The 14,750-nt window shown below is 35.1% G+C and overlaps 2 protein-coding genes across 2 annotated transcripts; both read left to right on the forward strand.

Annotated features, from left to right (window-relative positions):
• The first annotated feature begins 1,694 nt into the window (after nt 1-1,694).
• LOC132268836 (uncharacterized) lies at nt 1,695-11,440 on the forward strand. The gene is made up of 4 exons (XM_059769698.1): nt 1,695-1,809; nt 9,856-10,248; nt 10,654-10,860; nt 11,018-11,440. Exons 2-4 carry the CDS (start codon nt 9,991-9,993, stop codon nt 11,312-11,314), a joined length of 762 nt encoding a protein of 253 aa, XP_059625681.1. The 5' UTR covers nt 1,695-1,809; nt 9,856-9,990; the 3' UTR covers nt 11,315-11,440.
• Nucleotides 11,441-12,255: 815 nt separating this feature from the next.
• On the forward strand, nt 12,256-14,701 carry LOC132268858 (cationic amino acid transporter 5-like). The gene has a single exon (XM_059769737.1). It carries the CDS (start codon nt 12,645-12,647, stop codon nt 14,427-14,429), a length of 1,785 nt encoding a protein of 594 aa, XP_059625720.1. The 5' UTR covers nt 12,256-12,644; the 3' UTR covers nt 14,430-14,701.
• Nucleotides 14,702-14,750: the final 49 nt, after the last annotated feature.

Raw genomic sequence — 14,750 nt, forward strand, 5'->3', positions numbered from 1 at the left:
GGTGACAATATATATAAAATAAAAAAAAACCTATAGGAAATTTTTGTGACAACAAATTTTACAACGGCAGATTGCTGGTTTATTCGAGCTAATTTATATTATAAAATATAAAATATATTCAAAAACTAGATACCGTCCCAGTTCCCTGTACTAAAACCGCATGCCATCGTCCATGGTTTTTTTCTGTCTCTAATTTTTTGATTTGCAATTTTATCCTTACTTTCTGTTGTATTTTATTCTTATCTTGGTATCTATCAAAACATCTGAATTCTACCTATTACCCCAACATTTGCATATTCCATTCATGTTCATCCTCTCATCCAGGGGAGCCAAAATTTGTTGTCAGGAGGGGCACATTGTATATATATAAATTAATATTAAGGGATATATATAAAAATATATAGAGAGATATAGATTGTTATAAATACAAAGAAATATGTTTTTGGAATGAAGTAAATTAAAAAATTATATAGGTAGAATATAAGGAAACAATTTAAAAAAACAAAGGAAACACATTAAGAGAGGGAGAAAATTCAGAAACACTCATCTGCTTCCACTGGTATGGTAGGTATTATACCTTTAAATCAAACCAATCTTCATATAGGTTCTACGTCCACGTGGTAGTGTCAGGGCCTTTAACTAGTGTTCTTATGACGATTTTAATATTAAACAATCAAATTTATAACCCACCATTTAAGCGTATTTCATTCAATAGTGCATCAATTTTTAGATTCTTTAGTGTGAGACATGAAAGTCTTGTGATGATATATTAACTTGGATCATGAACGCAACCCAAGTGGTCAGCTAAAATAGCACATCTCTAATAATAATAACAACAAACTACAATTATTATTATTATTTATTTATTTATTTATTTTGAGTTTTGGGGGTAGGAGCTGAATATTGTATTAATCAAGACCTTGTATGTCTAGAATGGAGGCATTACCTCACCTCAGTCACCCATATAAAAATGAAATTTGTGTATTTAACAAAGAGGTGTTTTACACACTTTACAAAAAGAGAAAGTGAAAGTTGTCAAAGTTCTATAGACCTCGTTGTAACAGTTAACCAAAAATATTGCTTATAAAAAGAATAGTATATAGTCAAAAACTGTAAGTTTCTTATATTAATGATTAGTGTGTAACTAAAAATTTAGGTTGTGAGTGAGCTTCTTAGAATAACCCATTAAGGAAATAAAAAATTTCTCCAATCTATCAAATTCTACAAGTAATTTTTTTGTAATTTTGAAATAATGGTGATGATGAGTAGAATCTTCCTCTAATAACCAAATCACTTATTTTAGTAGCACATATTCACATAAACAACACCCAACCTGCACATTATTCTTTTTAGTAGCACATTATTATTATTATTATATAACAGAGGATTGTAAGATAAACTTTATATATATGTAATTACTTATAAGTTATGCATATCATTTAAGTTCGTTTTTCGTTTTAATTTATTAACTTTGCGAGAGTTGTGCCCAGATTTAACACTAATCACAGTGTGAGTTTATTTCCAAAAAAAAAAAAAAAAAAAAAACACAACTAATACTACGGTAATTTTCTTTAACAAATGGGGGGCATTGTTAAGAAACTTTGGAGGTACGGGTAATGATAGAAATTCGAGAAGAAATGCTAGTGCGAAAACGATAAAATAGAAGGACATCAGTGCAAAACACTCCTGCTATTTTATACTCGAAGAATAATAGAAGATCGCAAGAAACTAAAATGTGCAGCTGAAGCCAACTTCAAAATTGGCGATTTCGCAGAAGCAACCTAGATTCCCATCGATTTGAGCTTCGGGGTATGTTGTCAATCTATCAGTTATTTTATGGTTTCTCTCTGTCTGTGATTTGTTTGTTGGAATGTAATAATTCTAGCAAGATTCTCATCAGACAAGCTGCATTTTATCTTTCTTTTCCCATCTCTGTTTATAGTTTAATTAATTCTATTGTCAATTTTTTTCCCCATAATCTTCTTGTAATTTTGTTAATTCTGATTCGTGGCATATCTGTCTTCTTTATTGGTATCTTACCAAGTGTATTGCACTTAGAGTCCTCTCCAATTAGACTAATAAATTTGTGCCTATACACTATCTTATCTGGTTTTCTTAGAATTTACATATTTTTCGGTAAAGCTTAAAAATTTGTAGATCTTGAGGCATTGAATCGAATATCTATGATTTTGACTATGTCAAAACAGTGGAGGCCCTACCTTTTTGACTAACTAGAGTAGTTCAGACTATGAAATGTTACTTTGTGTATGAAAGAGGCATTCTATTTGGGTGCGTCATTGAGCCATTGATGAACCTGCTGAATGTGCAGGATGCATTGGGCCTAACTGCAGCTGTATTGAAAATTTGAGGCTTGTTAGTTTAGAGAAGAAACAGTTTTCGGGAACTCAAAAAACATAATACATTTTTAGAGACTTATAAATAAACAACTCTCTGTGCATACAATCCTTTTTCTAATTGAGTATTTAGAAAATGATATATATATATATATATATATATATATATATATATATATATATATTATTTTAAAGTAAAATTATTAACTGAACAAAATTTTGTACTGTTCTCTGTTTTTTTGGTTCACTGTGAATATAAACTGTTTTCAGAAAACTAAACCAAACAACGCACGTTATTTGTAGGTTTCGTAGGTGGGTTCATTAAAAAAACAAAACATATAAATAAAGCTTAACTGTTTGATTATATGAGCAGCAAATTAATTCCTTTCTTCTTGTCAAGAGTTGAGTAGACACTTTTTATTATCATCAAATTACGTTATGGGAATGTGGGAAGGTTAATCCTCTTTACACGTAAATTACCATATACTAGAACGGCAATAATAATTCTCAATTCAGCTCAACAAAGCCCTTTTCCCAACTACATGAATCCTATTTTTCCATTTTGTTCTATACAAGGCCATAGCCTCAGTCAAACCATATGTTACCATATCTTTCCTTACTAGCTCTGCCCATGTTCACTTTGGTCTTGGAACAATAATACATTAGAGAAATTTGGAGGTCTGAAATTTGGGTATGTGGAAGTGGTTGATAACTCTGATAATTAGACAACTAAATAATTTAATAACTAAATAAATAATGACATTCACCATATGACCATGTGAACAAGTAAACAATGTTAGTAGTGTTGGATTTGGGAACTAAAGAGTTGCCTAGTACTTGGGATCAAGTCTTTTAATTGAACTAAGTCAATTGCGTTGAATTTCAGGCAATACTGATACAATAGTTAATTTATGGAACCATATGGAACTGCTAGGAAGTTTATAACCTAAACATCAAATTGAATCATACAAATATTTTAAATTCAGGTAGCTAAGCCTTTGGCCATATGTGGGAGAAATAGTTTGAATGTCAATGAGAAGTATCCTTCCCTCCTTGGAACGCTGCCTTAGCTAGTAAGCACCAATCACTTGAGGTACAACAAACACCAAATATTTTGGGCCTCAACAAAGTAATTAGACCGGGTTCTTCGTACACTTGGAATATCATGGGGACAACACGTGCCTTACTTTAGTAATTGTTAAATGGTGATGACTTGTACTTTTCTTCATGTTTGTTGAAAGAGAGAGAGAATATATATGAAAACGTATATATATTATTGAGTTAGTAATACCATAATACAATGGTGTTTATTTAGGAGAAGCTACGGTAGTAGGTAAATGGAGAATGAGTAAACCCTATACATGGTAATTTTGTTGGTCCCATCTTTGATTTAGGGTTTGCCCTCTTAAATGTCAAAAAGCTGTCACAGGTCTATTTCAGTAAACTTAAATTGATTCTTGAGTACTTAGTGCATTACAGAGGCTTACAGGGGTAGTATTGTCATTTTACATTCATGAGATATCACTTGAGGTAGCTTGAGGAAGCTATATTGTGTTGACAGTGCTTGTTACAGTCAATTAGGGTTTACAAGACTGGTTCAGAGGTTGATATTTGGCTATAGAGTTTTTCAGGGGCAATTAAGTCTTTTTACATTTGTATTCTATCATAATACATTTGTTTGTGATAGTACATTGTATTTTAATGCTCTTATTCACAGTTTGATCAAGTGTCTACAGTTGCAGCTGCAGAAAACTGTGTATATTGACAAGTGTCCCTTACAGGGGTATTTTGGTCAATGCAATTGATGAGCATCCTAGTGACACGTGCCTTGTGGTCCTAGTGTGAGAAGATGAAGCTTGTTATGCATTGCTTAGTGGTTAAGCTTGATATATATTGCCGGTGTTTATATATATACACAAGCTGTCAATTTACATGCTTACTAGAAGACAAAATAGTGAGCTGTAGCAAGGGCAATGTGGTCATGAGAGAATGTTAGAACATTATCTGGCCAATGATTGGTAGGTGATGCCATGTGGATTTCCTCTTTTGTAGGTTTAAAATCCATTGTACCCTATATATATGCTGTTATAGAAAGTGTGCCTCGTAAGGCCTAATTGAGCATGCTTGTGAGCAATATTGACATGCGCTCGAGACACCAAGAACAATGACCTTATATTGAGTTTTGATACTAATTTGCAATCCATTTCAACTCAATAATCTCTATAATGTGAATGTACAATTGAAGATGAAGTACAAGGCTGTGTATTGAGGGTTTTTGCTGCAGATGGTTGGTCAGAGGTTCAATCCATGCTTAAGTCAAGTTTAGAGGTATTTAGCGGTTGAGGCTAGTTTATTTTACCATTTTACAACTGCAGAACTTGTGATCTTGTTCATATTCTTGTTGTAGTTGAGTTTGATGTCTCAAACCTCCACCTGTTACTTGTTTTTCTGGTTTAGCCTTCTGTCATGAGTATATATGCATGTTATCTTGCTGTGAGTTGAACTCCTATTATTTGAGCAAGTTTCTATAGTTGATTCAAGGCTGTACAAGTTGATATTTACACAGAGAAATGGTCATTTGGTATTTTGGCCTTTGAAACCCTAGGTTTTAGGGTTTTATGCAAACATAAGCCCTATTGAGCTGTGAAAGTGATATACCTTGTTTGAATCATTGAGAAATCATCTGTGTATAATGTTGGTATAAGGTTGAGGGTACTATATACAGGTTCTGCAGATTGAAGTTTTGCTGTTGTGGTTGATACTTTGAGTTGTATTCTCAGTTTTATCTTGCATAATAGCTTAAGTATTGTTGTAATACATCTTTATATATGTATTTGGTGAGCTGTGAGGGCTCATAGGGTCCAAGTAGGGTTGCATAGAACAGTGGGAGTGCATATGTGCATTGTTGTGAGCTAGGGCGTGTGCAGAATGAGAGACAGTTGTATGTGTATCTACCTGCGTTACAACTAGTGGAAGATTACATTGGTTGTTGCTAAGAACCAAGGTTTTTGATCTCTAGTTGAGAGAGATTTTCCTTGTAAAACCATTATGTACTTGTGATTGAATGTGTGAGCCTATTTACACTTGATCTTGACTAAGTGTTGGAATTTTTTTTGTAAAAGAACCAATTAAACCCGCTCTTCGTTCATCAATTAGTATCAGAGCTTTGGTCTGCTATACAGAGGTTCTAATCAACCTGTAGAAAAGATCTTGAAGAAATGGATGAAGGTCAAGTCACAAACAAAGCCCCAGGTTTGAAGGATCAAACTTGGTACCAATTGCTGATACAGTTTAGGATTTCAGTTTCTTGTTTTGTCTAAAACTTCCTATATGGCTTAGAATTCTTTCAAAAGTCGTATGCACGAAAATTACCTTTTCTTATGCATATCTAGGTCTTTAAAAATTCTATATAAACCTTGATTTACATCTAGGTTGATACGGCTTTTGCACTACAACTTCATAATTCTTAAAAGCCTATTAAAGAGATATTTTTGCAGAAAATTAAAGTTGATTTTTCTGTTATTCTTTGTAGAACACACATAAACACAAGAGTGAGTTTATAGTGTTTATCAAATCCTGATCGTGATCAAAGTCTTGCATCTACAACGATCAGAAAAACAGATCTACTTATTCTACATCAAATTAAGATCTTGAAGAACAGAGGTGAAGCGATCACATTTTGAAAGGGTCAAAGCATTCGAGAAGTGTTGTTTGATATACTAGCAATCCTTCTACAGAGATAATGAGTAAGCCTGAGGTCAAGTGCTGTTGGACGGAACGTCGCAAAGCCAGAAGATTGTCAGCAATTGGTGTTTGGTAGAACGATAGGGTGTGAGCCTGAGTCAAACTCCATTGTATTTTGTTTCAAATATAGTGGATCGGTTTATTTTGGACTGTACAGTCCACGAGGTTTTTCCCGCACAAACAATTGGTCTATTTTACTAATTGGGGTTTCCTTGCTAAAAATCCTGGTGTCATCTCTAACTCTATTACTTTACAATTTTATCTTGCATAAGATTAATTGATTAATTGCTAAAATAAGTAAAGTTAGAAAGACACAGATGAGATTTTCCCAGATATCTTATGCAGATTCTAGGAAGGACACATTATTGAATATCTCAAGCTCCAAGCTGTTCCATAACCAAGTCATAATCTGAGCATCTTCTTTCTCCCAAGCCTCAATAATATTTTCATCACTGGTGGGTTTGGTTGATTTAAGATAGGACAGTTTTCCTTGAGCTCGTAAGAACACCTGTACGGCTCGAGACCATTGAAGGTAATTGGAGCATTTTAGTTTGGTGCTGGTGATTGACCCAAGAAGATGAGATTCCTTAGTATCCATAACAAGAGCTGCCGAACAAATGAGATATAGTAGCGAGAGGGAGCTGAGATAGAGAACCAAGATTAAGCCGGGATGAACCCGAGAGAAATTACCGAGGAGAGAGCCGAGGAGGGATCCGAAAGAGATTGTCTAGACGAGAATCGAGATCACCGAGGAGAGAACGCCGAGAAGAGATTGCTAAGAGAAAGCTGAGATGGAATCAAGATTGGAGTTTGAGTAAGACTGAAAAGAAAAAAAAAAAAAAATTTAAAAAGGGATCGATTTCCGCTATGATACCATGTTGAAAGATAGAGAGAGAGAGAATATATGAAAGCGTATATATTATTAAGTTAGTAATACAATAATACAATGGTATTTATATAGGAGAAGTTACGGGAGTAGGTGAGTGGAGAACAAGTAAACCCTATACATGGTAATTCTATATATGGTAATGAGGGGTAGGTGAAGGCGGCTACAGAATACAGATGACCCTAATATACAATGTAATCTAACTGTACACGTGTGACAACTCATACAATACTATACAACAATGTTATACACTATATTTGTCTATTTATTACCCGAATAATATATATATATATATATATATATATATATATTATTTCTGAAAATGTTCAAAAAATAATTTGATTTCAAATATCTGTTCTTGATGAGTTTGGGGAAGATATATTATGATAAATATTTACTATTTGAATGCATTTGTACTATGATTTATTTAATCATTATTATTATTTTTATTTTTTGAGGTGTCGGGCCTTTTGTGATAATAAGTTGGAAATCATCATATGATACCATTGAAAAGAAGACTTAAAAATGAGAGAGGAGGGAGAGATATTTTTGGAAAACTTTTATATAATCATCACTAATTCTAAGGTTTGTTTGGTTAGACAGGAAATGGTTGACAATGCAGGAAATAAATATTTATGAAAAAAAAAAAAAAAAATTGTCAGAGTTTTGATAGCAGGAAAAAGGAAAACTTAAGGAGAGAATGTTTTTCAGAACCACTTAAATTATCCAAAAAATTGTCTTGCAAGATACGCATGAAATATTTATTTTCCTGCGTAACTTATGTTCTATAATTTTATTTGAACATCTAATTGTGCCCTTTCTCTCTATCTCTCTACAATGGATTGAGTTCATGAATTCAAAGGAATGGTAAAATATTTCATTTCTCTCTCTCTTAAAAATTGAATCTTCTAGAAAATTATTTTATTTTATATTTTACATTACTTTTATTTTTTTTAAAAAGGCTAAAAAGATTTTTATTTAAGAAAAAATCATTTAGACTTGTTTTCTGTTTAGTATAAGTGAGGCATATTTGAGTATAAAGTAATATATATTTGTAATTTCCATACTATCCAAATCATCCATTGGAATTCTTCTACAACCTTCTAAGTTTTCATTCTAACCACATGCTAGGAAACTTATTGTTTCTTTCACTTCCTTCTAACCAAACGAAGACTAAGAGTTTCAAGTGAGGGGTATGTTTGTTTATCAAAATGTAACATGACATTAAAACTCAATATAAGTTAAGGGTCTAATACCTTCCAGTATCAGCTTCATTTCATTTTCCATCTGATTTAGGAATCGACCAAGCAAAAGAAATTAAACAAGTATTTGTTGTAATAATTTTGTGTGGTGCTAGCACAAAGAAATTGTGCATGTTTTAGCCTGAAGTTCGTCATAGGTCAATTTTCTGGTTATAAATCTTTAAACTGAATTTCTCCTTGGAATTTCTGTTCCTGCCAGGAAACAAAACCTTGTCATAAAAATCTGATTTATTCTGGATGTTATTACTTTAAGGGAGAAAAATCGTAAAAGATGTTGTGAAAGACCTTTGTGATTGTCTCTAAGACTTGACCAGGCAGACAATTTTAGCCTTTCTTCATGGCTCTACTTTGTTCTCTCTGTTCTTTATTATATAATTTTGCATTTATTATCTCTTCTGTACTATTAACTTACTACGTATAATTCATCTTGTCTCCGATAGAATTTTTCAATTTTTTTGCCGATACACTCTCTTACTTGAGTTTTTCAGAATTCACATATTTATCTTAAAGATAAAGAATTTGCAGATCTTCATATATTGAATTGAATATCTGTGATCTTGACAATGTAAAATCCATGGACCTTTTTTCTGAACTAGATTAGTCATACTGTGAAGTCATATTCTGTCTTTCAAAAAGCATGCGATTTGTATGTCATATTTATCAATTAACATGCAACTTTCCAGTTGTTAGTTGATGACTTTTGCTTATGGTGTTTGAAGCAAGAACTACACTGTTGTCTACCCTACTGAATATGCGGAACATATTGGGCCTTGATTGCTGCTGTTCTGAAAATGTGGTTTCTGTGTTTCACTAAGTGGGCTCATTTGTGTGTGTGTTTTGAAGAGGGGGGGGGGGGGGGGGGGGGGGGGGGGGGCCGCGTGAAGCTATGTTTAATTATTCATTTTGGGAATGTGAACAATTTTCTTGAAATGTAATTACTGAATCCTAAAATGGGAATGATAAGAAAATACAGAACTTTAGAGATGTCCTAAAATTTGGTAGGTGGAAGTGGTTGAGAATTAGATGATATTTACTTCTCATAATTAATTAATTAATTAATCATAATAAAAGATGAAATCAACCATATGACCGCTTGAATGTGATATACAAGGTTAACCGAGTTGGAACTGAAGAGCTCACCCGGCACTTGGGATCAATGCTTTTAATTTATTTCTTGGGTTGGATTTCAGTCAACTGATATAAATTTATTTATGGAACCATATGGAACTGCTAGGAAGTTTAAAATGAGAACAGTGATATGTAGCTTACCAAATGTTATAAGCTTGTGTAAGACGTTGGCAATGTGTAGCTTTGATAGGTTTGTGTTCGATATTGCTATTGTTGATACAAATAAATGTAGTAGAATAATACTATGTTTAGAAGTGACTTATAATTTGATAGACGAGCCCTCTTTGCTGCCTATGTAATTGTTTAGACGTGAATGCGATGACAATTTGTTATCGTTAGACATTTAGATTTTTATTTTTTTTAAACAATAATTATAAATTTTTTCATGCTCAAGTGAGAATGGTTTGAGCTGGTTTTACATGTTTGCTCAAAATATACTGATGCATTCTGTAACACAATTGGCTGACTTATTCAAATGCAGGGCTGTTGACTCTTCTAAAGAAGCTGGCTGATCTGTTATATTGGTTGGTTGTCATCATGATCTTACTCAAGTACATAAAATAAGCCCCTCTGGGCATTTCTGATTTCACACATCTAGGCAGAATCACTTTTTACAATGTCTATTTTATCAAAGTTACGCTGTATTACAATAGATGTTACTGGTACGCTCATAGCTTACAAAGGGGAGCTTGGTGACTACTATTGTATGGCAGCCAAATCTGTTGGGTTGCCATGTCCTGATTACAAACGTGTGCACGAGGGTTTTAAGCTTGCATACTCAGATGTGGCAAAAAAGTATCCATGTTTTGGTTATGGAGCCAAAATACCCAACATTGTCTGGTGGAAGACTTGTGTGAGAGATTCCTTTATCAGGGTAAGATATATTACTTCATCCTGGATTTTTTTGGCCTCAGGCCTTGCCTATACCAAATAAAATAAGAATATCATGGATATTTTTTGCATTCTCCAGCATGTCACTAATAACCGTGTGGCACATTATTAGAGGAACTCACATTAATTTTCTGAAAAAGCAAGAAGCACATCAGTAATCCACCCGTTTTACATATTGTGATAGATGCAGTGTACCGAATTTGGTAACAGGCTGATTTCAAATGATAATAAGGCAAAATAATAATAATAATAATCCCCCTTCCCCTTCCCCCGTCAAGTATAAGGAAAAAAAAAATGTTGATGAGCCGTGGTATGAATATATGCTCTCAATACAATTTATAGGAATGTGTTAGCTTTGCAATGAGTATGAAACTTGTTCTGTTGACAGGCAGGATATGATTACGATGAGGAGACATTTGACAAGGTGTTTAGACGAATATACGCATCCTTTGGTTCATCGGCACCTTATTCTGTCTTTCCAGATTCCCAGCCATTTTTACAATGGCTTCGTAAAAAAGGTGTAACAGTTGGGATTGTCAGCAATGCAGAGTACCGTTATCAGGATGTTATTCTTCCAGCGTTGGATTTAAATCAGGTAAGTACGAAATAATAATGGAAATATTGGAATCCCAATTGAATTCTATGTAGTTGATTTGATTTAATCAGGTATCAAGGTAACAATAAATTCATAGCAAAAACTATGCCGAGTGTGGAGAATACTGAGTTCCTTTTATAATGTTTTCTGAATTCAGGGATCTGAGTGGGATTTTGGCGTGTTCTCTGGTCTAGAGGGTGTAGAAAAGCCGGATCCGAGGATATATGAGATTGCCTTGGAGAGGGCTGGAAATATTGCTCCGGAGGAAGCTCTGCACATTGGAGACAGCATGCGCAAAGACTATTTGCCAGCAAAGAGTGTGGGGATGCATGCATTGTTGTTGGATAGATTTAAGACACCTGATGCTGAGAATTGGAGAAAATCTGGTGCAACTGTGCTCCCTGACTTGGTGGCTGCACAAGAATGGCTTACCTCAGAAAAATTAACTTTCTGAGGAGATTGGTCCTGCCGATTTTCCTTTTTCTTTTGCTCTCATGCGATCAGTGAATGTGTACTGATGATACAGTAAAAGAGAAGAAATAATTGCAATGTTAATGCAACATTGTTTGGTTCAAGAAAATTTTTGCTTGGATATCAACTATCTGTCCCTCTGAGGGCTCGGAGTTGTTTGACAATCCACCGCCACCCATCCAGACTACATGAGGATAGTTTTTGTATGTGGCAAGTTTTATGCTAGGATGTGAGTTTCGTTGGTCACATTTGTCTTTGTCAGTCACCTTACCGATGAGGATTAAAGTATGCAGCTAAGCTGCATTGAAATATCTCAACAATGTGTTAGTTCCATGAGGTTTAATCACCTTAGAGAAGTTGGGAAATAAGTTGGTAAAGACTTAAGATTGTTTGGGATACCTTTGACTTAGGTTTTGAAGTTGGTTTAATTTCATAAAATTCACTTAATTGAGTTTCAAGCATTTGGAAGCTTTCAAAAGGTTCTAAAATGTTCCCAGGGTGAAAATATGTTTTGAAAGCCTTGAAACATGATTTGAGTGGGTCATTAAACAATATCCACATAGGGCGTTGTATTTACTCAAACTCTGATCTATCATCTTATTTTTAACATTTCTCATTTCATCCTTCTAGACGTTTGATCAGTAGAAGTGAGATCATTCTGAGAGTATAGGCGTTCCCAGACACATTTTCATGCTACCTAGCATAGCATAATGTTTTAATTATTCAAGGCTCACATTTTTATAGAACTCACATTTTAATCATCAGTAGAAGAAGTGAGATCATTGATAGAACTCAATTTTTATTTTTATTTTTATTTATTTATTTTTCATGTGGTGTCATTCTCTTATGGCAGATATGAACCATCCAAATCTTAGCTTGTAATTGAAAATTAAAACAAATATCCATCTATATAATTTAGCAAGTGGCTCCCATAATACAATGACAGTTTGAATTTCTCACAAACATCCAAAAACTATGAGCTGGAAAATGACAATGAAATTGTGATCTGATAACAATGGGTTATTTACTTAGTAATAAGTGGGCCATGAAAATGACAAGGTAGAACCGTGACAACCATATTATATTAATTTCTGTTTACCAATCAAAAGCTAGCTAGCTCTCTTGCACAAGATCGATAGATTCCAGACTTGCAGCAAGTTGCAACAGCAGCTAGCCAGTACTGGTTCACTTAAGAAATAACTTATCTAACAGCAGCATCGCATCAATTTGGTTTTGATCCCTAGTCTTCAGTACCCATCAACAACACAAGGTGAAGAGCGGAAAAGAAAAAAAACCAAAGGTGACAAACAGTAATGGGTTCATCTGTTGGAGAACAGAATGACGAGATCCCACCAAGAAGCTATTGGAGGAGATGGAGCAAACAAGAGTTCTTCCCAGAAGAATCTTTCAACAACATGGATGCTTACCTATCTGCATTAAGACAAACATGCTTCCGGTTCAAGGATCGTCTTCTAAGCCGATCTGATGATGCCAACGAGCTTGGGGAGCTCCGGAAACAGAGCGAACACGACATGAAACGCTGCCTCAACTGGTGGGACCTTACCTGGTTTGGCTTTGGCTCAGTCATTGGAGCTGGCATATTTGTGCTCACCGGCCAAGAAGCCCATAACAACGCTGGACCAGCCATTGTCTTATCATACATCGCTTCGGGTGTTTCAGCAATGCTCTCTGTTTTCTGCTACACAGAATTTGCTGTGGAAATTCCTGTCGCTGGTGGTTCATTTGCTTACCTGAGGGTAGAACTAGGAGACTTTGCAGCATTTATAACAGCAGGGAACACACTTCTTGAAAGTATTGTTGGAAGTGCAGCAGTTGCTCGAGCTTGGACTTCATACTTCACAACTCTTTTGAACCTTCAGCCTAACTCATTACGCATACACACAACAAAACTCAAAGAGGGATTCAACCTCTTGGACCCAATTGCTGTTGGAATTCTAGCAATTGCATCCACACTTGCTATGATCAGCACCAGAAAAACTTCATACGTCAATTGGATTGCATCTGCAGTAAACACTATAGTAATTTTGTTCGTGATAATTGCAGGCTTTGCTCATGCCAACACCTCCAATTTTACACCATTTTTGCCTTATGGTGCTAAAGGAATCTTCAAAGCGGCAGCAGTTGTCTACTTTGCTTATGGAGGGTTTGATAATATCGCAACCATGGCAGAGGAAACAAGAAATCCGCCAAGAGATATACCGTTGGGATTGCTTGGTTCCATGTCTATCATCACTGTCATATATTGCTTGATGGCACTTTCATTGAGTGCGATGCAGAAATACACAGAAATAGATCTCAATGCAGCCTACTCTGTTGCGTTTCAGAGCGTGGGGATGAAATGGGCAAAGTACTTGGTAGCTCTCGGAGCTCTCAAGGGGATGACCACTGTTCTTCTGGTAGGGGCGCTTGGACAGGCACGCTATACTACTCATATTGCAAGAGCTCACATGATCCCACCATGGTTTGCTCTCGTCCACCCAAAGACAAAAACCCCTATAAATGCTACACTCCTGATTACCATTTCCAGTGCCTGCATTGCTTTCTTTTCAAGTTTGGATGTCTTGGCAAGTTTATTATCTCTGAGTACGCTCTTTATCTTCATGATGATGGCAGTTGCACTTCTTGTGAGGAGATACTATGTGAAAGGGATCACTCCTCAAGTAAACATATTGAAGCTAATAATCTTCCTGCTCATCATTATTGCTTCCTCCATGGGAACTTCAGCTTACTGGGGATTGTACCCCAATGGTTGGGTTGGTTATGCCATCACTCTTCCTCTTTGGTTCTTGGGGACTATGGGGATTTCGGTGTTTTTGCCGCAGCAACGCACACCAAAGGTTTGGGGTGTTCCACTTGTCCCGTGGTTTCCATCTTTGTCAATTGCAACAAATTTGTTTCTAATGGGATCTTTGGGATCTGATGCTTTTATAAGGTTCTGTGTCTGCACCATTGTAATGCTTGTTTACTATGTCTTCATTGGTTTACATGCAACTTACGATATGGCCCATCAGCAACACAAGCCAGAAACCGTTAAGGTACCTGAAGAAGCAAACAATATGAGAAATCCAGGGCCTTGAGATAATTAAATTCTCCTATCCCTGGTTGAGGAACAATCCTTCTTAATAAGTGTCACTCGGCAGTTGCCTCACATATCTTAGCATGCTACAAGCTTCTGAAATCAGTAATCTAGCTGAAGAAGGGAACACATTATTCTTAATGTATAAGTTATGACTGGAAATAAATGTATTCCACTTGTAGTAGCTGATAAGCGCTGAATGTTGCATATTCAAGCCCTTAAAGTTGCATATCTTAGTTCTTTAGTAATAATTATGTAGTAGTAGTTATATCATTTACTTGATCTCAGTCATTTTTAGGTATTCATCGTCAACTCTGGTCAA

Source organism: Cornus florida, unplaced genomic scaffold (genome assembly GCF_030987335.1).
Source record: "Cornus florida cultivar Cherokee Brave unplaced genomic scaffold, ASM3098733v1 CherokeeBrave_3.0.0_Hap2_Chr01, whole genome shotgun sequence".
Taxonomy (NCBI): Eukaryota; Viridiplantae; Streptophyta; class Magnoliopsida; order Cornales; family Cornaceae; genus Cornus; species Cornus florida.

Bases quoted from the DNA above. Each gene is read 5' to 3' on its own strand.
- LOC132268858 (XM_059769737.1), top strand. From the start codon at position 12,645: ATGGGTTCATCTGTTGGAGAACAGAATGACGAGATCCCACCAAGAAGC.
- LOC132268836 (XM_059769698.1), top strand. From the start codon at position 9,991: ATGTCTATTTTATCAAAGTTACGCTGTATTACAATAGATGTTACTGGT. The intron at 10,249-10,653 runs GTAAGATATATT...TTCTGTTGACAG, and splicing joins TGAGAGATTCCTTTATCAGG to GCAGGATATGATTACGATGA. The intron at 10,861-11,017 runs GTAAGTACGAAA...TTCTGAATTCAG, and splicing joins CAGCGTTGGATTTAAATCAG to GGATCTGAGTGGGATTTTGG.